Here is a 25,649-nt window from a genome sequence, read left to right on the forward strand (position 1 = left end):
CTGGTCCTGGCACATTCCAAATGTTCTGAGTGTTTCTAAATGACTTATTTTCCAAAGCATCCATGAAAAGAATGAATGAAAGTGTTTGGGAAAAGAAACTTGGACGGATCTAAACAGGGAAATGTGAATGAAAACTGGAAATTATTCTAGAAAACTTTAACTGATGACTTATTCACAATCATGAAATTATTATTAAAGACTGCTTTGGTTAGAGGCATTTCCTCACTAAGTGAGGAAGCAAAGGCAGCTATTAAAACTAGCAAATAAACAAGGGTGAGGAGAAGAAAGAGGAAGGAGGCAGCAATTACGTAAATTGGAGACCATGGAAATATAGAGAGGAGAAAGACCTGAGCAGGAGCAAAAGAAGCCCTTATCTCACAGCCTAAGGACAGTAAAGCATTTTAAAGGATAACAGGAATAAAATGACTCCTGAAAATAGCATAGCCTGCTTGCTAACAGAAGATTGGGAAAGTCTTAATGATAACAGGAAAGGCAGAAATATTCAATAGTTCTTCTCTGCATTTAGAAGGAAGCCATCTGATATAACCATACCTCATGGGAATGGAGAAGTACCTTGCAGCTCTCTCAGGTTGCTAAGAAAGATGTTAAGCAGTAATCATAAAGAACTGAAATAAAAACCAACCAGAATGCCTAGATAGCACCAGCTGCGGAGAACCATGTGAAATGAGTAGTCTTCTCTTGCTAGCTTGTAGCAAGCCTTTATTCAATAAGGAAAACTGCAGATTTTAAGAAGAGGTAATTCAAAAGCAAGGCAAGATAACTTGGGTACTCATGTCCCAGTTTGACAGTAGAGGCAAATAGTACAAAAGCTTGATAGAGAAATCAACTATTAGAGAAGGAAAAGGGATATGCTATATTGTAGCAAGTATAATGTGAGGTTTGGTTTTTTAGGGCCTTTTTTGTATATAATTTTGTAAGATATTTGAAAACATCTATTGCTTTATATGTTTCCTGCCCTAGTAGCTTGACTTCTAGAGACTTTTATCAATTCCATTGGCATTCCCTGGTAGCTGGGATTAGTTGGTACTATAGCTAGATTTGGCGCAGATGTTGAGTGTTAGAGCTGGAACTATTCAGGCTAGGATCAACCTGTTGACAGCTGCTGACAGAGTTCAATCTTTTTGTCTGTGTCATTTCTTGAGACCAAAGCTGGCTCAAATAGATGTTATAATAGAACAAAATGTATGAGAGGTAACCAGTTATGGAAGGCACGTGGGCTATATGGCTACCTACTATGGCTAAGAGAGTATGTAAGGGCTAATACTTTTCAACAAAAAATGTATTTATTTTATTTGTAGGGATAGAGAAGGCAAAAGATCATTTAACTTTCTGCGTCACAAGGTGAAACTAATCTCGGTTGATGCAATATGGGTATCTTGTTTCTAATCAACATAGTCACGTGCCAGGTAGATTTGTCAGGGAAATTTGCATTGATTTGACTTCAAATGGTATATAAAGGTAACCATAATTAATTTCTTATCTGGTCTTTTTATTAATGGCTAGGTACAATACAAGAGAAATATGATTCATGAGCATTAAGAGCTATACAACTGAGATTCTGCACTGGATTTACGGATGCCAATGGAAATGGAGCTGAATATCAGCTTGATGTAGGACATGGCATCATGTAGTGATGACAGGAGCAAGGCCGTGTTCATAAGATTCATTAGTTTAATTCTGGAATAACTTGAGAAGCAAGCCATCTTGTCTTTTAGCTGAGAAATCCAGAAAATCTGGAGAGCACAGAGGAAAAGATCCATACAAATTCATGAAAATACTGAAAAATGTCTTCCAATAGCAAACTGAACAAGATCTGATCCCTATTCATTTTTAAGAAGCTGATTTCCTTAAAGGAAGTCTTAATTCAGATTTAATAAGTAGAAGAGTCTACCCCTAAGCAACTTTGCATTGTTGCTGGAGAATGCATATTTAAATCCTCCAGCAGGAAGCAGAATCTACAGAAGTTTAAATTAGAAATGAAGACTGTGAGGTAACTAGCCAAGAGAGGGAGTAAATTCTCGACCTTTTGAAACTTCCTTATCAAAATGTGACACCTTATATGCTCTAGTCAAAGACCAGTTACTCTAACTGTGCAGAAAAAGCAAAATGATACAGCATCAGCCTTACACAGGAGGTGACACTGAATAATTTAATGATCCCTAAGGACTCATGTCTGTTACTCCTCTTGAACTTTTGAAATGCATTACTGTACTGTGGCAAACTGCAGCGAGTTTTGGTGCTAATATAGCAACTATTCTATCTATCTGTTGCAATGGGGGTATAGTTAGATTACCTCGTTAAATTAAATAATTTACTGTGTAATAAGCTCTATTCAAACAGCTCTGTGGGATCTGGATATTAATATTTTTAAAAAGCATAAGTTTAAGGGATTCCAGAACCAGGAAGGACCTTGCCACATGACGATGGTAATGCACATTCCTGTTAGTATTGGATTATTTTAAAAAAGAGGAAGGCATATTTTCCCTGAAGTGACTTTTCCTTTGCTTTTGCCTAGCTTCCTGTCAGAGAACAGCACACATTCTAAAACATCTCCAGCATATTCGTATCTTTTATCATCTTCCTCTCTACGAATAATCTAGCATGACTTGAAAAGAAAATAAACTACAGAGTTAAATAGACAGTGAAGGGAGAATATCATTCAGATCTCGTCATGTTCTGACATCAAAAGATTTTATTGACTTAATTCACCTAACTTCTATGAAATCCCAAAGATATAGATGGAGGATCAGCAGGATTATGTATGGCTCAATGGTTTTTGGGAAAGGCTTTGATGCTGTACTAATGCTACTGTAACTGTATGACAGGCTAGCTGGGTTTTAAATGATAGGAGATGTAACAGCCTTAGGTTGTGCCAGGGACGGTTAGGTTGGATATTAGGAAAAAAGTTTTCTCAGAAAGAGTGGTGGTGCATTGGCACAGGCTGCCCAGAGAAGAGTGGAGTCACTGTCCCTGGAGGCACGTAAGAAACTGGTAGATATGGCACTGAGGGACGTGGTTACTGGGCATGCTGGGGATAGGATGATGGTTGGACCAGGTGATCTTAGAGTTTTTTTTCCAACCCTAATGACTCTTCGATTCTATGAACCATCTGAAGAATCTTCCTGTTTTGTCTTCCCTGTAATGGTTACTTCGGCACCATGCAAGCATGGAACAGCACCTGAAAGTGCTACACCCAGCTCTTGGCCTCAGCACTGTGTGACCTTCCTTTCAACTGTATGAATGATCAGGAGCACCAGAGGGCTGCATGTGTGGCTCCATGAGCATAATAACTTTCTGATAATTTGAAGATAGCAGTGAGTTATGAAGATCTGAGTAATTACTTCAGAGCTCATGGCATAACATTGCATGTGGTGCGACATCTTTCTTTGAAGCACAAACTCTGGTATATAAATACTATCTGACTGTTGTGCTGCAGCTCATCCTGGCACGCCAACCTGTAGATGACAAACGCCTACAGAGAGATCTGAATATTTGGAAGTTACACAAAAAGTCAGCAGTGAGAGACATAGACACTATGTGACTTAAGTTCTGAACCAGAATCTGCTTCACTCTTTCATACCAAAACTGTCCAAAGCAGCGCTTGAATCAGTTAATCTTTTGAGAACAGACTAGAAAGAGGTTGATTCTTGGTACATGCTGGAACTGCATGAGCACTGGCTGGTTTTGGCTTGTAAATTTCCAACTCTTTGTGGGGTTTGCTTGTAACAGCCTCAATTACCTGTTCTAACAACCATAATTGACTTTCCTGCAGTATAGTTATGATCATTGTATTTGACAGGAGAAAATCTCAACTAATAGTTTTATGTAATCAATAAATACGTGGCACATAACTGACTGCTTTCTGCTCGTCCTCTCTGTTTCCAAGGTCAGGAAAATGAAACCTACTGAATGCAGAAAATCTCAGTTCTCCATGCCACGCTCAAAACCTGAAGTCTCCTGCTTTATTAATGAGTGTATTATAGGTATAAAATGTTTATCCAAGATATCTTGCTGCAGAGTTTGGAATTTGCGCTGTATTTACTAAGACCACACGCTCAGTGGGTTTTACAGCACTAGGATTACTAAATCCAGTAAGTACAGATAACCATTGTGATGGCCAACTCTGGCACTGAAATATTAACTCAAGAACATCCAAGCTGAGTGTGTAGCTCCCTGTAGCCTCAGCCAAAGAGCCAAGTTTTTCAGCAGAAAGCTGTAACTGATCCACATCCTTGTGTGGCTCAGGCCCAGAGGAGAGTGCGTAATACGCACTGATTACTTGGTTACATTCAGTTTATTTTGTTCTGATCTGGAATGGTGGCAAAGTATTTCAAAACTGCCTGGGAAAGAAAAGTCTGAGGAGGCGGGGGACCCAACAAGGAATATCTATATTCTGTTCAGAGGAAGTTTTAACTAATCTTGACATATTTTGGTAACATAAAATACCACGACGCTCAAATCCAAAAGAGACAGCCATTTCAAAGTGAAAAGATGAAATGCTTCATTTTGAAACATTTAGGTGGAAAGCGTATATATATTTTAGCTGAATCAACACAGCTTTGAAAATATGTACTGGAACTGTCTTTTTTTTCTTTTTTCTCTAATAGAAAGTGATCCTGTACCAAGTTGGGTTTTTTTGTTTGTTTGTTTTTTGGTTTTTTTGTTTGTTTGTTTGTTTGTTTTTTTAAGGTAAAACTTCTGGCCAAGATGTTATATTGCTCCAAGAAAACGTTAACAAAGCTTGTTCAATATTTCATCATCAAAACAAACAAAATAAGAAAAAAAAAAAAGAAACCCCAAACCACCAAAGCCTTTCCTGTGAAATATCTGTGTGTCACACTCAAGTCAGACTGGCAATAGCAACACCAGCACATAGTTGGAAAGAGGGACAGTTTTTGTTTCTAGAGTATTCTTCATTCCGAAGCAGACTATAATATTGTTCCAGGGTAAGTTTCCAAACCCTTAGAGAGGAAGAAATAACTGCCCAGTGTGACTTGCTTTGTAATGCACCCAGATTGTGCATGTGTAGAGCCCCACTTGATAATATTTAGTGATTTACAGATCATAAACAAAAAAGAAAATGGAGAGTCACTGTTTGAATAGCAGCCCAAGAGAATATTCATTAAGTTTAGTTCACTACTCAACAATGTGGTTCAGAAAACCATAGTTCAGCAGTTGGAAATACACTGGAAATTGTTTACGTTTTTTCTGATTTTTCATCTTGGCAAATGTATCCATAAAAAAAAAACAACAAAAAGCAACCTACTAGCCAGATGCATGCAGGCACTGAATGCATGCCACTGCTGAACAGTACCATATATAGTTGATGCTGATTCCAAAAGAAATCTTGGTTGGTGCTCATTTATCATATTTTACTCTGGCAAAAGCTCAAGTGATTAGTGTCTTACAGTGTGTGGTCAAATGATGTCAGCCTCTGTGGGCCATCCAGATCCGCACAATGAAGAATGAAGGAGTTGCTATCAAAAAATACCCTGTTCCTGTGAATAGTCAGGTCACTGGAATGTTAGCAGAGTCACTGCAGTGGGTTGGGGATTTTTATTCCAGGGTAAGAGATGGCTACTAGTGCTACAAGACAGATCATAAATGCTCTCTCACTTTTACAACTGCACTTATTCCCTTGAAGTGCATCTAGAAATGGAGAGGAAACCAGAGAAAGCACTTCTTACATCAGCTATATATTTGACAGCTAAATGAGCAAGGAGCCCTGGACTACCTGGTGTTTCTGGAAAGGCTGCAAGCCTGTGTTCTCTGGAATGTAGTGTTGAACTGACTGAGGAAGCACTGCACTGTGGAAATGAAATCTCCATATGAAAGAAATGACTGCAGCTACTGGGAAAATGCACAGAAAGGACTTTCCTGACAATTTGTCTTCATCCGACAACCCAGAATTCCTTAGAAAGAAGCAGTAAAACCATCATAAAATCGCATAGTGGTGTTCAGTACAAATGGTTTTCATCACGTTCACTTCCATTCCAAAGACAGCTAAATGGTTTCAGTCACTGCAGCATGGGGCTAAGCAACTTGCATGCCTTGCAGGTATCTCTGAATGTCCCTGAGTAAGAGAAGTAGGTGCTGTTCCACCAACTCTACCTACCACAGTCACCATCAGAGTAGGTTTTTGTTCAACATGCAATCATATCTTGACACGGGGAAGTGAGAGTAGACTGTTCCAGTGTGAACCTTCAGTGTGTATTGCAGGTGTCCCAGCTAGCAATATAACTATCTACCTTCTGCATCCCTTCATCAAAGTCAATAGGAGGAAGGTCATGTGGAACTTCATGTTCCCCATTACCTACATCTGCTCCCAGGCCTGCCCCTGCTCTTTCTCGACATGCTGTGCATGTGCTGCCTTCTGTCAGTGCCTCCAGAGTTATCACTCATCTCATCTTACTCATATCCTTGTCCATGATGCATAGTATTGTTGAAAACTCTGATTTGTTCCAGCCTGAGTTTGTAATCCTTTTCTTGTAATTCTGCAGCTACATAGTGATTGCCAAGAGCTGGTAGAAAAAAACTAAAAGGTTTGAAAGAAATATCAAAGCTATTTATGCAAACGGATCAGAGTGGGCATCAATTTTCTTATTCAAAACTGCTATAAAATCCAGGCTCAAAGGAATCAAGAGTGGTCCTGTATGCAGCCAGGAGTTGGACTGGATGACCCTTATGGGTTCCTTCCAACTCAGAATATTCTATGAAAATCATCCCATCTTTCTTAATAATATGTGATCACAAGAAATGTTGCCTTAATCATGCTAAGCTGAGCTCCCCTTCCGTGGTCCCAGCTGCCCAGAAGCGCTATCAAAATATAGGAGAAATTCAAGTTAAAACTTCACAAGCAGTGAATCTGCTTTGCACCACAGGAGGGGAGTCCCCCTTTTGCAGAGTGGTGGCTGGCTTTGAAGAGTTCCAGACATCCTCCGGGTTATAGGTTGAGGTATTAAATGTAAATCTTGCCTTTCTTTCCAGCCTCTGTGGGTTTGGCTGAATCTGCTCTGTCCTGCTATTTCACACATCAGATAGTTAGAAGTGCTTCTCACACTGAGAGACGTTTTAAATCAGCAATTTAAGAATATAAAAGAAGAAAGGCTAATACGCATGTTGCTCTTAATTAGCAAGCCACAGGTATTGTGTATAACCAAATCAGAGCCTGGAGTGCAAATTTTGCAGGAGTTACAAAGTGATGATTAATCCTTAAATGTGAATTGCTCTCCTTGTCAGCAGAGGAAAGTGCTTTGCTAAATTACGTTTGCTGAATCCTACCGACCAGGGAAGACAAAAGCTGTTGTGTTATTAATGCCTCAAAATTAATTATATGAGTATAACTGGTTATCTTTGGCATGAGTACAGGGCTCAAGGGACCAGTCATGGTGCTGCCCTGTTTGTTACCATTGCAGGCAATTATGAAAGAACTGCAGATCTGGACTTGCATCACTCAAAAGCAGTTTGAGTAAATTTCCAGGTAAAGAGCAACAGAAATACTCCTTTCTCAAAAGATGTAATTTAGGACCCAGAATGAGTACGACCCAGTTGCAGGGGATAAAAGAATAAAAAAATTAGGGTTTAAAGAGATGTGATAAATGTTGTATAGATTAATGAGTTTTCACAAACCACTCTAGAAATCTCACCTGATGTGTACTTAATCTGGTACAAGGTGGTGAAAGCTGGCATGGCACCAGTATCTAAAGAGGGGCTGTAAGGAAGAAAGGGACAGAGTCTTTAGCAGGATTTGCTGTGATAGGACAAGGGGAAATGGCTTCAGAATAAAAGAGGGAAGATTTAGATTGGATACAACAAAGAAGTTTTTTATGATGAGTGGTGAGGCACTGGAGCAGGTTGCCCAGAGGTGGTGGATGCCCAGTACCTGGAAACACTCAAGATCAGGCTGGATGGGGCTCTGAGCAACCTTATCTACCTGTGAGTGTCCCTGTTCACTGCAGAGGGTTGGACCAAGTGGCCCTTAAGGGTCCCTTCCAACTCAAATTATTCTGTGATTCTATGAACTGTGGCTTGCCCAAGCTTTGCAGCTAGCTTAGGAACTGTGAATGCTTCTAGTTTGCACAGGGTGGCTAATATCTCAGATACAGAGACATCTTTTCTACTTCCCAGGAGTGAAAAGCACCTCTTCAATAATCCCACAGATGTACAGATGCAGAAACTTCATTGGGAAATGGTGAGCAACAACAGCCATCCTTGATCCATGAGAATATCATCAAAATTACTCAGTGAGGTTTTGTGTCTCCTGACCGGATTGTCTGCAAACCTGAACACAGTCCAGCAGTTGAAGCACATTTAAACAGCGTGCCAAGCTGTGTGCTCTCTGTATATGTCAGATGTAAGCAAGCTGTGATTTATGTGTGTAAATGCTTCTGTGAAGGCACGCGTGCTAGCTTAGCCAGAATTTAACGTGAGTTTTTTGAAAACTTGAATTCTGAGTTGCACTTTAAACACTGTTTGTTCTTTCGTATTGGAACAGGCTCTGCTTCTGGAAGGATACAGAGTAGAACTGAGGATATGCAAGTTTGAGCTCAGTAAGGAATGGAGGTGAGTGCTGGTGAGTTATCTGCTGCGTTTTGAGGGCAGATAGCTGCATGAGAAATTCCACACCATTCTTTTAACACCTCAAAAAAAAAAAAAAAAAAACAATCTTTCTAATCTCTGACCATAACTCTGAAGCTGTTCAAAACCAAAATCTGGGAACGCGAGAACAGTTTGCTTTGTTAGAACTGAGCTTCCAAATACAGCTGCTGCGATCAATTTTTAAACTTTTAACCCATGTCCAATGATAGCAGTTACACACACACATCTTCTGTCACCTCTGTGCAGCAGCAGAGTGCTGAAAGGAGCACGCAAATACTCCAGTAGGGTGGCACTGAAGTTTATTTAAGGATTCTGACAAGGTGCCCTTCAGGTCCAGGGCAAGAAAACTGGACAGAGAAAATGGACTGAGTTTTGCAGTGAAGCATGGTGGTTGGTGTGCTTCTGTCTGCTTTCGCTTAGTGATAGACACTGCTCCAAGCCACAGGCAAGACTTGTGGTTATATCAGATAGTGAGTAAAGCATTACACAGCTCCCAGAGGTGAGCCATTGCAGCATGATCAACCTATAAAAGCTATCTCATCCACGTATCATCAGTTCTCATTGCCCCTCCTCATTCTTTTGTGGTACTGCAGGGTAAAGCTCAAGGAGTCCATTCGTAGCTGAATGCAACTTCTGAATTACACCAATTGTTCTGCTAATCCCCTTTCTGATTTGAATAAATTCTCTCAGAAAGTAGCTAGGGGTCATCTGTACAAAGGAAGTGAAACTGCCATCAAGAAAGCATCTTCTGCAAGATGCTGGGGGTTATACCTTGTAGCTATGCTGATCAAAGAGTCCAAAGCAAACTGGACCTGCTACAAGTCTTGTGCTCTCTTCACTCTGTCTTTCATAAAACCCTGTTCTGAGCCAATTCAGCTCATTAAGCCAAGCTAATTTAACAAAACCATGCAAAAAATAAATTACTTCCTGCAACTCTAGTGATCTGAATTGTTTGAGAGGGGTCTGTCCAGAGCCAGCACAAAGGGAAGGTGGGATGTGTGTGTGGGAGCAGAAGGTCAGGAGGGAGCAAGGGAGCTGTAGGCTGAAGAAGAGTGGGACCTCCCCTTTTGGGGAGTAGCAGGCTATGAGATCATCCTGATATCTAATCTTTCTGCTTGTTAGTCACTGCCTTGGAGTGGGGGTGTCATGACAAAACCTTCGTTGCTTTTGTTGCTGACCTTATGACATAGAGGAAGCACATCTTGTTTCAGGTAATTTCCTTCATGTGTACAGCGACCACAAATTCCATGTCTGTGTGTGTTAGGGTCACAGCCTAGGGTCACAGTGACTTCTCAACAGCATTTGCTAAGAGTGCTAGGCTGGGAAGTTAGGGCAGAATATACTGTTCAAATGACTACAAAGAGCAAGTAATCCTTATAGGAAATGTGCACTGAGAGACTCTGAGGAAGGAGACAACTTATCTCAAAATATGTTCTCCTCTCATGGTAATTTAGGTAAGATCGGTGCAGTGCATATCTGTGCTAAAAGCCATAAGCAATCAAATCTAGCAATAAAAGATGTCAGGGATGCTATCTTCTGGACTGCTTATGTCAAAATACTTTTTCCTTGTCAGTTAAGGCTCTTTGATTGGCAGAAACTGTTTCCACTAGGAGTTTTGCTAACTTAAGGCCAGCAACATCATCATATGAAATACAGTCTGAGATTGACCAGTAGGCCAGCATGAAGGAGCAGCTTGTATTTTGTGAAAGGCAATTGCACCGTGGAATGGTTTCCCAGAAGAGAGCCTAATGCTGCAAAGTGTGGGTTTGGGTCCCAAACTTCTAGCACTTTGCAAGTCATAGAATCACTGAATGGTTTGGGTTGGAAGGGAACTTTATGATTATCTAGTTCCAGCCTCTCTGCTATAAGCAGGGACATCTCCCTCTAGACCAGGTTGCTCAAAGCCCCATCCAGCCTAGCCTTGAATGCCTGCAGGGAGGAAATAAGATATACAACAATCTTTTATTTCTAGTCCTTACCATTTCATGTACATGTGTGGCTACAGTTATATCTTGAAGACCCAGAGTGGTCCCAGAAAACACGTGAAAGGCTGCCAAGCAGAAATTGCAAGCACAGTATATAGAATTTCACATTGCAGTCAAATAGATGTGCATGAATTCACCTAGCACTTTGTGTATTTGCACAGTGTAACTTTTGGTTACCTGGTTTGTGTACAGGTGCTCAGATGGTGTATGAGGAATGTCAGCAGTTGATTTAGTGAGAACATTAAAAAATGGGTTACTGTGTCTATGCAAGTTCACTACTGTGAATGCTCCATGCTTGCCTATACACGTTAACTCTTTTCTTTCTCTACTTTCTAACTCTGTACATGATAGCCTGTCTCCTAAATCACTGAACCTGTGAAAATATCCACAGACCATTAATTTCACTCCCCTTCCTGAAGGAGCTCATCTGCCACTCACAGAAGCCTACAAAAGACCCTCAGATAAAATACTTTGTCTGCAGTAAAATATTATTATTGTTGTTGTTAGCCTTGTGCTTTCAGAGGGTTTGATAGGAACCTGATGTCCTGCCAAAAGTAACACCCTGAGAATCTTTCAGCAACTGTTCCTGGGTGTTCTGTATATTATTGCTGTTTTCTCATACACTGTCCCTGGGAATTTCATTCTCAGATTAGAAAAACGTTCTCTTCCTTCCGTGGAGGGGGAAAAAAAAAAAAAGAGAGAGAGAAAAAAAAACCAAAGAAAAAAGAAAGCACAGTTGACACTTTATACTAAAATATTAGGCTAGTATTTTTTTTCTGGTGGCCTATTATTCAGACTGTGGTTTTATTTTTTTTTTCTTTTCTTCTTGAATTCACTGCAAAAAAGGTTAAAATCTCAAATAAGATTGATGTGAAATATCTTGTAGCATTACACAAACATTTTGCAGAGCTGTGGATGGCCACTTAAGGGAAAAATAGAGGCAAATTGGACCCAGACATTCAGTCAGTAATTTTCAACCCTGCAGAGACAAAGAACCTTGAGGAGCTAACTTTATAATGAGGAGCTAAAGTACAGCATAGCAGAAATTAAAGAGAGGCCCAAATCCCCTTAGTGACAATTGTGTTCTTCACAGATCTCCTGGGTGGATGTTGCTTTGAGAGACCTTTGGAAAGGAGTGTAGCAAATGAGGGCCTCCTAGGAGACCATATCGGGGAAGCAAAAGCCCCTGGGCCAGAACAGGAATGGGAGGAGACCGAAGCAGGATAACACTTTCTCTGACAACTGAATGCCCAAATTCTGCAAATATAGTCATCTGAAAAGCGCTCACATTCAGCCACCAAAAGTACTTGTAAGTTCCTGCAGCGGGAAGCAAACTTTTGCAGTAACTGGTTTCTAAGAGTTCTTTTTTTAACTGCTTCTGGTGTTTATCCTGAAGTTTCTCACTTCAAGATGGCTGAGGGACAAAATAAGTGGGAACCGTGGATGCAGAACAAATGCCCTGGATTTCAATTGGGTTCACTCAGTCTGCATTTTGTACTGCAGTTGTATTCTTATAAGAGAGCAGCCAAAAAGCTGTGTCCAAATAAACTGCTGTATGTCAGGATGGAGACTTAAGGAGAATAAGGTTGGGGAGAAGTAAGAAAAAAACAACTGGGCCATTTGTGATGGACTAGAATGAATGCTTGTGTTTGAGAGTGCCATGGTTGCTGTGATTGTCTTTACTTGATATGGGCTCAGAGAGCAGCTCATACTGACTCCCAGTTTTAGTTGTGTACCAAAACATTTACACACATCTAGCACAAAGTAATGAAAGAATATTGTCTGTGTATTTCATTTGCATTTGATCCGAATCTTCCTTTCTTGGTTCCTGCCTCCCTCAGCAGAGCTCCACGTCATTGGATCAGAAGGGTTTTACTGATGGCACAGTGTGCATTATCTCTGTGAAAGTGTTCTTTGGTGCCTTTCTCTGCACTTCCTACACTCAGTTTCTCTACAAAACTGAAATGGATGCTACTATGCCTCTTACTGCTTATTCAGAGCTACTTATATCTTGTTTGGGCAACCTGATACAATATCCTCTTTCATGCTGATGCTGAGATGATCAGAAAAGATGGGTAAAATAAACATCTTTCCATATAATTACTACTATTATAACAATCAGGGACTCTTAATCTATATTTCCCTGACAGGAAGGCAAATATTTAGTGAAATCGTTACACTTCTTCTTCTCAGTTCTCGCCCCTGGCACCAAACATTCCTGTTTTTATTGGACATTTTGCAGAGGTTTTACCTGGTAAACTACCTTCTGAAGAAAGACTGCCTCAGAGAATACCTCGTCAGTCTTCAAACTTGAAGGCTTCCACTCAGCTGCACCTATTACATTTGAAATGTAGTTATGAAGCCTTTCCTTTCTTTCCCTGCCCTTCCTACCTTAATTTCATACATCCTCCTAATACCTTTAGGTCCTGCAGCAGTTAAGCACAGAATGTGAATTTCCCTCTGCTCACAGGTAGCAACACGTTAGCGTTGACTGTGTATATAGTACAGGTGCCTTGGGCAAAAAGCAGACCAAATGCTGCTTGGTAACAGATGCAATATTCCCACAGTTTTGGGCCCACAGGATATTATCTATAGTGCAACCAACAGGAGTCACAAAGGCCTATCTGCTCTTCACAATGCACTGGGAAGAAAAGCAGACCTTCAAAGGACATGCATCTTGCCATGCAAAGATTGTGATCAGTAAATCACAGCCTTCTCTTACTCTCTGTATTTCACTGGTCCTAAAACAAGCTTCCCACAGGTGCTGTTGCTCTTGTTTCTGCTGAATCTGCCTTACAACTACACCCACTGGATGGAGGATAACAAATGAAGAAGCATCTCATTGTGTGCAGGGCACTGATACAGCATGTCTACCGAAATGGCTCACACAGCAAAAGCAGTTACTCAGCTAGTTGCTGCCCCCTTATTTCTCAGAGCAGGTAAGTAGAATGGGGCTAGAGGCATTGTCTCCTGATGAAAGGATAGCAGAATGCCATTGGGAACAGTATTCTCTCAGATTGCACCAGCCAGGCCTGCAGCTGCTTATATCCACAATGTATTTCACAAAAGAATTTATGAAGTCCATGGACTTACGTAGTTGTGCAGGGCTGATGGTAAAACTGAAAAGACGTAGCAGTGTGATTTGCACTTGCATTGCCCTCTTGGGGTTTAGTTGGCTGAACTTTACTTTTTGTATGTCATTTGATTATATATAAAATAAATAATAATAATAATAATAGAAGGGAAAAAGTCCAAAAAGCTGTGTTAGGAACACCAAAAACAAGTTCTCATTAGATAGGAAAAAACAGAGAGAAGAGGAAAGGAAGGAAAAAAAAAAGTTTTTGGATCACAATAAAGAGGACTGTAATGTTATCATTTGCTGCCTCAAAGGGATGGATATATTTTTTAAGCTATTCTTTGCTGTCGGTGGCTATGGAGACACCTTTCCCTGCATCTGGCCAAGCATCTGACTCAGTTGCTCCCACAGGAGAGATAATGTCCCTGTTTGTACATTGTGCAAGCGAGGCAACAGGAAGCGCTTTAACATGACCCACTGGGCTCAGCCCCTGCCCCACCCTGGCTGTAAACACCTGAGTTCATCACACACTGGCCCAGGTCCGAATCCTGAGCCCATTCCCCATCCAGGGATCCAAAAGAGAGCTGTCATCTTGCCGTGACCCAGGAAAATGACCACTCTAAGCCCCAGCTCAATAAATGAGGGTGATGCTTGGAGGCTTGTGGCTCGAGGTAGTGCAGAGGGGGTGGAAATGAATCAGAGGACTTCTTGGCTAGACATTTCTAACCAAATCTTGCCTTATTAGTAGCTGCCAAGAACTATTGCCATCTGCTGTGGAGTTGCCCGAGCCTGGTCCTGGCATACAGATACAGATCCGCAGCTCGCCTGCAATGTCGTCCACATCAGAGCAGCCATTAGTTATCTTTTTTTTCTCCATGGTCTCAGCAGAATAACTGAGTATTAGATAGGCTGAGAGTAAACACTCCTCTTGCTATACTTAATAGCTCAGGCTAGGATGAAGTGGAGAGCTCAATTTTCTCTGATATCTGGGGACACAGACTTTCAGATCTCTCACTTCTCTCTATCCCCACATTTTGCTTACTAGCATGCATAGTCTGTCATCTGTAGACTGTGAGCTTTGGCTGAATTTTTACCTGTCTCCCCAGGAAGGAAAAAGGCCTCTGAGTTCTTCACCAGTTTTCCTACTTTCTTCCCATGGTTATGCCAAGTTGCGAGCTTTGCAGGACCCTGGCCTTTCTTAAATCACAGGCATGAAAGCAGAAAAGTGATATCCTTGCACAACCAAAGCAACTCAAACCAAGACAAGCTCCAGCTTTTCCTGCTGTGCTGCCAAGCACCACACCCGGCTGGAGCTCTTTACTGGGCCAGCTCTCCTGGCTGCAGGGCAGGAGGAGGGGACAGGCCTCTAATCAAGGACAAGACTCACCTTATCCCCGATTCTTTTTTCCTCCTTTGTGCTTTGCTTCTTACATTGAGGTTGGTTTCTTTTTAAGTGTTTTTTTTTTTTCTTTTTTCTTTTTTCTTTTTTTTTCTGGAATGCTGTTTTTATGCCTCCTCTGAGCATTTGTTAGATCTTTTATTTTGGCAGTCCGATATCTCTTTCCCTTAAGATCTGTGTAGCTGCACTTGGGTTTGAGTAGTTTTCTCCCTTGAACTCTATCACACTCTCATTTGAGGAGGATGGAAGAGGGGCTTTTATTGTGCCGATGGATTTTGCCCATCCCTCTCTGGATCTGAATAGGCCAGCATTATTTCACAAGTGCTAAATCCACTCACAATGGTTTTTAACGCTGAGCTGCTGAGCCAGCTGAACAGCAAACACCAGAGGGGAAACCACATTTCGTGAGCACTTCAGATTCCTTCAGACCCTACGTGGAGCCATTAAGAGCAAAGTAAAAGCCCTTTGACACAACTCCCTTAGGCAACTTTTTCACAGCTACATGCCAAAAAATGGGGACTGGCTAAGGATTTGGTCCCAGATCAGCTCCCAAGAATCTAGTACATGGAAATGAAAATGGAGCTCAAATCTGTTTTAGCAGCACATTATATTTTCTTGTGGAATATTAATTCTTTGCTGGTTGTCTCTCTGATCACTGTGGATTGCCAGTCAAGGTATTGCCAAAGGCTAAAGATGAGAAAAAACAGGCAGTTGTGTTGCGTAGGAGTGATTTTGGTTGTATTTCTGTTTGTATCTGTTTTCCTTATTCTTTACTTCTAAGTTAGGAAGAACCTGGATTGTATTCCTCATGACCTTCCCAAATGATCTCAGAATAACCAGATCTTCAGTGAAGATGACCAGCCAAGAAAAATCCAAGGATGGGAACAATTGTCCCATGGTAATAATATGGATGAGGGCCTATGTAAAGGACCTGCCATTTCTGTCTCTGTCCAGATTCAAGACAACAGGGGACTTAATTTTTCCATGGAAGAAGATATAATTGCACGTTACCTAAACAAGATATTTCACAATGATGTAGGTTATCTAAGATACTCGGTGATGGAGGTTTCCTAGCCCAGACAGTCTTGATAGAGTGATTACCTTGAGCAGCTACATTGAGGGAGCAATAATAATTGGTGGTGGTGGTGAAGATGAACCTCCTGTCATGTAGTTTCAGTCAGTAAAAAAATGTAGCCACAGCCTGAAGTCACAATGGGACGTGAAGAAACATTTAATCTTGAAACAGCTGATAAAGGGTTCAAACTTAAAGTAGAATAGTGGCGATCAAGAACATGTGTGATCATCCTGAGTCATAATTTATGTTTAATTTAATTTAGCTTACTTCACTTTTGCTTTGGTGCTTGCTTCTTATATCAACGTGGCTGAACATGACTCTAGCTCCACCAAAAAAGAGATGCAAACACAGCTGTGTGCCTGGGCTTTTAAAAGCCTGTCAACAAAGTCCATTTCCAACTGATGTTGATGTTACATTCAGCAGGGTGGGAATTGTGTTTGGTCTGTTATTGGCAGCTTCAATTAATGTTTTACTTTACATTGTGTGAGGTAACAAGGTGGTCTCTGTTGACTAAATGCAGCAACTTTTAACAATTCCTCAAAAAATAGTAGGTATTAGGACTTTAGCAAGTGAAAAGGAGGAATGGAACAACAGACCACTCTGCTGCATGCCAGTTCACCTGTTCATTCAGACAACCTGTTTTTCCTTCCTGCTTCTGTCAGTTTCTGTATGTGTACCCTTGGGTACGTACACCAGTGGTCCCTCTGCTTAGATTTACCAGTCTGTAAAATAGGCAAGAAAACACTTGTTTCTCCATGCACACACTGGGAAGTTAAATCCACTGATTCTTATAAAATGCCTGGAAAATTATGGGCAGTGAGCTTAGCTCTCACATAACTTCTGTGGAATATTTCAGTGTTTATATTTTCTACAGATACATACTTACAGAAAAACACAAGTTACAGTTAAATGGCTGATCGCTTTTTGACTCTTTTCAGACTGGTGGGAGCAGTCATTCTTTTCATATAACTAAAGTCTGTGGTGAACCTGGGTTTTTTGCCCTTCCCCAAAAAATATTATTTTGAATTGTGTGGGTACAAAGTGAAAAGTTCTGCAAATATGCATAAATATTTGCAAAAATTATAAAGAGAAAGAAGGGAGCCCAAACAATCCACAAACCAGCACAGCATCTCGTTTTCGTGTTCTCATTTCTCTAAAGTAGGTGGTAGGATTCCCCCATAATTTCCAGCACTTGCTGAACTTTGACCCAAGAAGCTTCATGAGAAATTTCTTCCCTAAGGGTTATTTTGGATTGAACGTTCTAAGATCCCAAGTAGAAAGGTTTTCACGGCTATAATTATAGAATCACACAGCTGATTCATGTAATTTGACGAGGAATTATAATTTGCCTTCTTCAAAGGTACGTGTCAAGGTGTATGGTACCTGGTGATGTGAATCTTGCAGCATCTGCAATTGGGCTCTTCTATCATTCTGGTGTCCAATTCAAGTTTCTGTTACATGTTTACATACCCGAAGCAATCCAGATTTCACTAGTGTTAGGTTTCTTGGAGCTGGTTTCTTCTACTCCCTTTTCTAAGAGAGTATTTTATAAACATTTGACTCACAAGCCAGGGATGGGGAAATGGCAGTGAAAATACCCACATGCCCTTTCGTATTTGGAGAAGTTCATGCTTCTGTGTGGGTGTTACTGTATACATGCAGCGTCACCCATTGCAGGCTGCCAGAAGAGAGACATGATACACGAATATGGATTTTTCAGGAAGGGCTGAGAAATGGTAGCTTGGGCTGGAGGCTTCTATTTTTACTGGCTAAATGAGAGGAGGACCCTGTACCTGTTTGTCAAATGAGGGTGAGCAGAGAAGCAGAAGAATGATTCAGCTCTCATACATGGGATGGAATGAGGCCAAAGGAGGCAAATTTTTTATCAAAGACATGAAAATTGATTGGTTTAGCAGGGGCTTCACATTGTAGAGGGCTCCAACACACAAAGATGGTTCGATGGGAGGCTCTGACGTTGGCCAACGAGGAAAGCCATGTGTTACCATGACCATAAACAGGCCATGGATTAGCCACTAAATAAAGGCTCAGGAGGCCCACATCTCCCATGCCTGCTCCCTTTCTCTTACCATGCTTCAGATGTATGATCTTTACAAAGTAGACAGAAATCTATTATTATTAATGTTCTTGTTTAGCAACTGACTTTAAAGGTCCTCTCCCCTTACCTCAGGGAGGTGGCAGCACACCAGCCCACATGACCCCCTCTTTCCAACAGAGAGTTTTAACCCTCTCCTTTTTGTAAATCCCTCCATTTCTTCAGAACAGTTTTACTATGCACAGAGGTGAAGTGTTGTGAGAAACCCTTCCAGACAGCGGGGTAAAATGTTCCAGAACTTACTTATTGTTATGGCAGCTCCAGCTCTGACTGAAACCCAAATGTCTAAAGCCTCAATTTGTAGACTGGATGCTGGAAGAGTGCTATGAAAACAAACTATGTCAGCAAGAGGACTTATTATATCAGTCCAATAGCACGCAGTACCAGCAGATAGTATTTCAGTCCCTTCTCCTTACTTTGTATTGCTTTCTTCTTTCACTGGCCACGCTGAAAGGTTTCTGAGCAAAGGCTACCACCACAGAACACAATTGGGACCTCAGTGTGGGCCCAAAGCAGTATGAATGTGCAAACGCCATGGCAAAGTTTTGTTGGGTTACTCTGAAATTCTTGCCACAACAGACATAAAAGATTCGAGTTTCTTCCTTTAAGCCCCTCCTGGCTTCAGAGGTGTTCTGTCAAGGATGAGTTTGTCTCCCAGGAAGCTCTCTGGCATGTGGGTTTGCTGTCAACTCATGTACAACTGTAGACACAGCTTCTCACCAAGCCCTGGCAGGTAACTTTTTAGATACATCAGATAAAATCATTCTTCTAATGGCCAATCACCGCCTTCCTCTTTCTACCACAGTGCTATCTGAATCCTACCCTGGCCCTAAGCCCTGTGTAAGGACCCTTTTTAAAAGCAGCCCCTCGTACTCTTCTGCAGGAGGCTTCTTCATGCCTATTGTTTCTGTGAGTGCAGACTTACTAAGTGGTCAATCAAGCTAATTCATTCCTTGATATGTGTTCTGTTAAAATCCCTTGCCATTCTCTACCTTTATGTGCAGAGTTTGAGTGTGAATGTGGTTTGCTGGCATGGGATTGAACTAAGACACTGCTACTGGTCTTTCCCCACCCCTCAACAAGGTGCAGTGCCAAGGGCCAGGTCAGCCTCCAGTGTGTAAGATTTCTGTGGGATTCTTCAAGATGAGAAAACACCATCCCCATGTTTGGGACAGGCATAAATGAATGTTCTAAGAGGGAAGTCTGTGTTCAGTTAGAGCTGGTAGGAGGAATGTACAGGGCAGAGGAGAAATGCCGCGTCTGCACTAGAGAACAAAGGACTGATCAGTACTGGCTCTAAGAAAAAGTCTTCCTTAGTATCCTGTCATCATGCTGTCTGTCCTGTAGTGTCAGAGTTACAAGTTTCTGGAACCAGCCCCAACTTACAGCTCCCTGACACTGGAATGAAGAGCATAGGATCATTCTCACTCCTAAGTGCGATACTGTATTTCATATCTGCCTTCTGACTGACAAGGCATGTTGAATCTTCACCTTAGCCTCTAGCTAGCCCTACAAAGGCTTTAGTCTCAAGCAGCAATCTGAAATCTTGCAGTCTGAGTGATATCCACTAGTGAGAGCAATCACTGTTATGGTTTGGACATTCCCTGCTCCTGCCTCGGGCTACACTCAGACTTGGACCTTCAGCTAATTGATCTGAAGGGAGAGGGAGCTTCTGCTGAGAGGAGGGACCCTGCACCCTCCCTGCGCTCTCCTGGCCACACAGTCCTACCCCTGCTGGCTGTTGGCGCTTGCCTGATCCTTCCAAGAATCCATTCAGCACAGAGGAACAGAAACTCTGGCAAAGTATGATGCATTTTCTCTGAGTTTAACTCTATGAATTAGCTTTACCAGGGTCAAATGAGTGACACACAAGATGGAGCTCACACTGGGAGTGGGGAGCAGGCTCCTGCTTGGGGGGCTGTGTCAGCTGGACTAGTGTTGTTAAAACTGGTGAAATAAGTTCTCAGACACTTGATCACTGGGTTGTACACACTGCAGGAGTGACTCCTTTCAAAGCACTTAGTGTTTTCTTCCTGAAAGGTGCGTTCTTACTGGAGGCTGTTGTCCAAACACAAATTGCAGAGGTTGTCCTAGAACCCAAACAACACTACTGAAGTCAGCTGGAGCAAGGGATGCTGCTTGGCTGGGGATGTTGTATTGCCATCATTCTAGGAAATTGCTAAATGAGGGTAAAGGTCCTCCAGCACTAGAAAGCACAAGCTGGCTGTTACTGCAAAAGCAGGCAAACAATGTGCCAGAGCCAGGAACTTGTAAGCACGTCACAGCTCGAGGCACATACTAAAGCCACAAACAAAAATGCAAAACCAGAAGTCTAAGACACTCGCTGCTTTCCCTCTTCAAGCCTGGGCTGAAAGTGGGATGTGGGGGAGATGGGTTTTACAGCACTAAGTGGGACTTTCCAATTGTTTTGCGGGCATTTTGGAAAAATCCCCACTACAGTCAGGCCTACAGCTAACTCTATTAATCTGCCTGTTTAAAATTTTCCTGCTGCTGACCCGGTCAAAAACTGAGCACTGGAAGTAAATTATCCAAGGAATTAATACCCCCATTCCCCCTAACCCTAACCTCCCCCCCCCCCTTTTTCTTCCCCCCTTCTTTCAAGTTGCTTGTAAACCTGTCTTTCTTTCTCAAGATGTACGTAGTATTCCAAGTGTTCACCAAACAGCTTCTGCCAAAAAATTTCAGCAGGGGGGCTCTTTCCCAGAGTGATTATTTTATCTGTTTACTCTTTTTACATTTGATGTATGAATGATTCCCTAAATGGTTATGTATTATTTCTGCTTCTCATCCCAGAGGATTGTAATTTTTTTTTTAACCAAGGAGTAAGAAACTATAAAAAGAAAGAAAGAAGCGGCATGTGCGATGTAGTCTCTTTTGCAATATGAATATGGATGGCATCCATCCAGTGCACATCCTTTAAACTTAACCAGAACACAGCATTCATTCATGAATTAGAAAATATTAAAATACAAACCTAACCAGCCTCTGGAGCCGTTTAGAATCGGCCCCAGCCTTTGCTCCATTTTGCAGTATTCATCTGGGGCTCTGACAGACACAGCCGTGGCAGCAGCGTGTGAGTGTTAGTGACTTCAGCCGTCTGCAGACCTTCCCCTGGTTGCTGTGGTGGGAGGGGTAGAACGGATGTAGTCTCAGTTGCTCCCATTCAAAGTCTGGTACATTAGCTTAAATCACCAGTGAAACAGGGTTGTGTTAAGATGCCAAATCGTGAACTACAGCAGCTGAGGCACACGGCTAAACAGATTGAATGGGCCTTTTGCTTCTGAAAAGAACAGACCTGTACGGCCCCCTCCTCCTCCCCGTTCTCCTCAACCCCCCATGCAAGTCAGGGGAAGAAGTGGAAGTTAGGGGAAGTAATAGAAAAAGTGCAGATTAATCAGCCAGAGTGTGACTATCAAAGCCAAGCTACTCTTCTGGCTTGCAAACCTTTATTTCCTGAAGCAAAAGGGACCTGGTGGTAGGACCCTGTGGGCTGTTTCTCTCTCAAATGTGTTTTTCTATCTCAGAACACACTGTTGCATTTCATCATGTTACTGCTCTGCCTCCATGCTTACTTGTCAATGGCAGATGGTTAGTAGGGGAACGTGAAACTTTTGCTCAGAAACCAAAATAGAGATGTCCAGTAAGAAAAGTGTATTATTTAAATTGATTCACATTAAAGTCTTGTCTTTTAATGAGTGAACTAATCTTTTCAATTAAAAGGTTTAATTTAAATTTTGTCTTAGTGTTTGGCTAACGGGTGCAAATCGGGCGAGGCTGCTCTATCTTTGTGTGCCTGTTTTTTTTCCATTCTGTGACCCTTTGTGTCATTTGAGGTTCTGTCAGTCCTCAAAACTGAAAAAGAGATTCCTTTGAAACACACCAAGAAAGAAAATGTTTGTTTGTGAAAAAGTGGATTAATGGCACTTCTTGCTGATAAAAATCTGCCCTACGTCTTACCAATGGACAGTAGGCATACATCTTCTCTAGTGCAAATTATTTCTTGCAGTCTGGTCAGCAACTTGGTTATTGCCTGCAAGGAGCTGAGGAGGGTATTTGTTTTTATCCTGCCATTGGTCATGGGAATTGAAAGTGCCTTTTTTGACTCACAGAACTGTAAATATTGTTACTGGTCATAACATCCTCCTGACCTCTTTTCAATGCTTCTCCAGTATTTGGCTTTCTGACCTGCTCCACAAGATGGCAAATTCCACAGGCTGATGCCACGCTGGAGAAGGTGTATCTCCTGCCAGGGAGACTTTCAATTTTGCTGAGTGAGCTTTATTCTCATCTTTTAGGATGAGCAAAAATGTTGGGAACCAATCTGTTATCCTTAGAACCATCTAAAATGGACTTGATCACCTCTCTCAGCTCTCTCCTGTGCTGGGCTAGAGACTCATATTATTTCCGTTCTCTTGTCACCTGACAAGGCTGTTTGTCCAAACGTGTAAGAAATGCTTTCCCTATAAGTACACAATCATGTTTCTGTGTTGCATCTCAGCCATGTTCCTGGCTGTTCCTGCCACTCTGTCCCAGAGCTCCCAGCGGAGGAGCGAATCAGGAGTCACCTCCCTACAGCACGCAGCACACGTTCCTGCAGGTTCCTCATAAACACACAGCTAGAAACATCCAGGAAGACACCTGCTCTGCAGTCAATGCTCAAAGCAGGGTCTCAACAAAGTCTTTTAAATTGACTTTCTACTGAAAGGTATATTTTTCCCCCCTTCCACTGATCCCTTTATCTCACGCTTCTTAAATCACAACACACTGGGACCCTCTGCCTGCCTCAGCGGTGCAGTTGTATGCAATGTACTTTCCCTCCCTTGCCAGCACTGCATATTTCCTGATGATATGCATGCACTTGTCTCTGTTTGGTACTTTCTGGTGGCTTCGTGAAATCTCTCTGTGCTGTCACAAATCAAATCTCAGATCTTTGGTGTGGCATCCTATGTAGAGAAAGATAGGAACACTTGTAGCATCAGAGAATCGCTAAAGTTGGAAAGACCACCACAGTGATCTAGTCCAGCTGTCAGCCAGTCTCCACCATGCCCACTGACCATGTATCTCAGTGCCACATCCACCTCCAGGTTCTTGACCACCTCCAGGGACGGTGACTCCACCACTTCCCTGGGCCTCCACCCCTTCCTACTTTAGAAACACATCTGTATGCTCTTTTCAATGTTGCAACTCAAGGAAACTTTGTCCTTCTGGCATTATTTACTTTTCTGAGTGTTGTAAGGACTACTTTTGGCTGATGGCACTGCTAATCACTTTTGGCTCTTCTTAACCTCAAGATGAAATGGAAGAGAAAAGTCTGACTGCGGAAAACATCTGAAATCCAGATTTTTCTGTAATTTCTGACCATTTTAATCTGTGAAGTTGATTTTTTTTGTCTATGGATCGTGCTAAAAATCCAGTATAGACCTGAAACTTTTCATTGTATGGGAAGATTTAATATACAAGGATTTAACTTTATTTTTATTTAGCATAATTTCGTATTCTCTTTGTCCTCTGTCCCCAGTTCCTGGCTCAGTGATGTCTATATTTTTCCCAAGGAAAGTTTATCCTCTCTCTTCCTGAGTGCTAAACAGAATGTATTTTTACCAACTGTCAAAGCTACCTCTACATATTACTCAGTTATGGTGTCTCTGAGCATAACTGTTCCAAGGTTTTATAAAGCTGCTCTGCTTTTAGGGGAGGTCCTGCAGGACCAGAGAACCTCTACTCTTCTTTCCAGTCCACTGCTCCAGCTCTGGGATGATAACCCTGATTATTCCCAAGGATGCATACCTTACATTTTAGTCTCTTTGAGATGGACTGAAGAATTAAAAATTGAGCCACCAGGTGGACTTCCCCACTTTAAATTCTGAGAACATTAAAGATTGTAACAGACAGAAAAATCAGAGGCAAAATTTGGATCCCGCTGTCAACCTCCCCGGGGCTGGAAGCTGAGCCCCAGGCAGTGCTTCACACTCTGCCCTTCTCCAGAGTTGTCCCAAGCACGGATCTGGGCTTGAACTTCGGATGAGTGTTTGTGATCTGGGGTTTTGATTCTGTTTCATCTCTAAAGTTTCTTTTTCCAAACCCTTGGGCAGTTGCCCTTTCCTAGAACACATGCTGAGAGCAAGAAACACCCTTCTTAAAAAACACAAATACTCAGAAAGGAACGTGGAGAACTGAAAGAGTTTTATCAAGAAGTGTTGTTTCTGTGCAAACCCCACATAGGAAACCCTGGCCTCTGCACTCGCTCAGCATTTGCTGTATTTATTTCTTCTCCTCCTCTCCAGATTGGGAGCAGTTTCTGCCAAACAGAGCAAGGCTTTGTGAGATGAGGAACGGATCGGAGTTTTGCAGCTTGTAAAGTATGTGCTGCCTCCTCCTGAGAGCTGAACATTCCCTTCTGCCCCTGCTGCCCCCCAGAGCAGCTCTTCTTAGCAATTCCCCTCTTCTTACCCTCTTTCAGGAAAAGACTCCTAGCTCCTGGCAGAGCAGGGGCAGAGCTAGTTTCACTTCAACAGAGAGCAGAGGCAAAAAGCAGCAAGTGAAATTGACTGCTGGAACAGAGAAGCGAGTGATAGAAGGGGTGAATGTATCCCCTGAAGCAGGGATCTTCCCTCCCGTTTCTCCCTCCCCAGCTATTTCCCCGAGATGGACTCACTTGCAGGTTGATGCTCTCCCCTTCCGAGGCCATCCCGCTGCCCCCGGCTCCCTTCCCTGCAGACGGCACGAGGAGCAGTGCACTCTGCGTTCCCGGAGACTCTCTCCTTGCTGGACCAGGCCGCTCAGCTGCTGGAACAGACCCACTATTCATCAGCTGCGGCCGGCCGCCCGCCTTGGCATCGGCTGGGGGCTGAGAGAGGGGGTGGCAGCCAATGCTGCATTGTCCAGGCAGCGCGTGGAACAAGCGTTCTTCTTAGACTTTCCATGACAGTCATGCTCATGACGTGTCTGTGTTACCTCTCAGAGCCCAGCTGAGCCTCATGAGCTCGCTTGGGCTGGGATGCAGGTTTGCAGCCAGTGTACCAAGCGGTTCCTGGCGTGGGCTGTTTGGCTGCAGTCGTGATCCCCAGCTCGCCCAGCTCATCAGCACGCAGCTGAGAGTGCAGATGAAAAACTAACGGGTGAAGAGCTTAGGTCCAGAAAGTTATGCCTGCTAGCTGCTGCCACAGCAAAGATATTGTTACGGTTGAGGTAAAATTTCCACTTTGCTCTGTTTATAGTCGCTTCTTCTCATTTTTCTCCCTAGCCAAAATGCCCTTCCTTATCCCTCCCCAGCACTTTTTCTAGCTTCAATTTGATATAGCTGGTCTTGGCTGAAATCGAGTTCTGCTTTTTGCTTAAGTCAAAAACAACTACAGATGTCA

At 42.4% G+C, this 25,649-nt stretch overlaps 1 protein-coding gene across 2 annotated transcripts in view; it reads right to left on the bottom strand.

The window, feature by feature from the left end:
• The window catches only part of NINJ2 (ninjurin 2), a 44,181-nt gene extending 19,027 nt beyond the window's left edge, over window positions 1–25,154 (bottom strand). Inside the window, exon 1 of one of the 2 annotated variants that reach the window (XM_042889369.1) lies at window positions 24,944–25,154. In XM_042889369.1, the coding sequence (XP_042745303.1) occupies window positions 24,944–25,096 (153 nt within the window). In that variant the 5' untranslated portion in view covers window positions 25,097–25,154. The remainder of the gene's footprint in view (window positions 1–24,943) is intronic. The other variant, XM_042889368.1, reaches the window with a different exon arrangement.
• Between the last annotated feature and the right edge of the window lie 495 nt (window positions 25,155–25,649).

The sequence above is a fragment of the Lagopus leucura genome, unplaced genomic scaffold (assembly GCF_019238085.1).
Source record: "Lagopus leucura isolate 7727_CA_CO unplaced genomic scaffold, USGS_WTPT01 Super-Scaffold_100159, whole genome shotgun sequence".
Taxonomy (NCBI): Eukaryota; Metazoa; Chordata; class Aves; order Galliformes; family Phasianidae; genus Lagopus; species Lagopus leucura.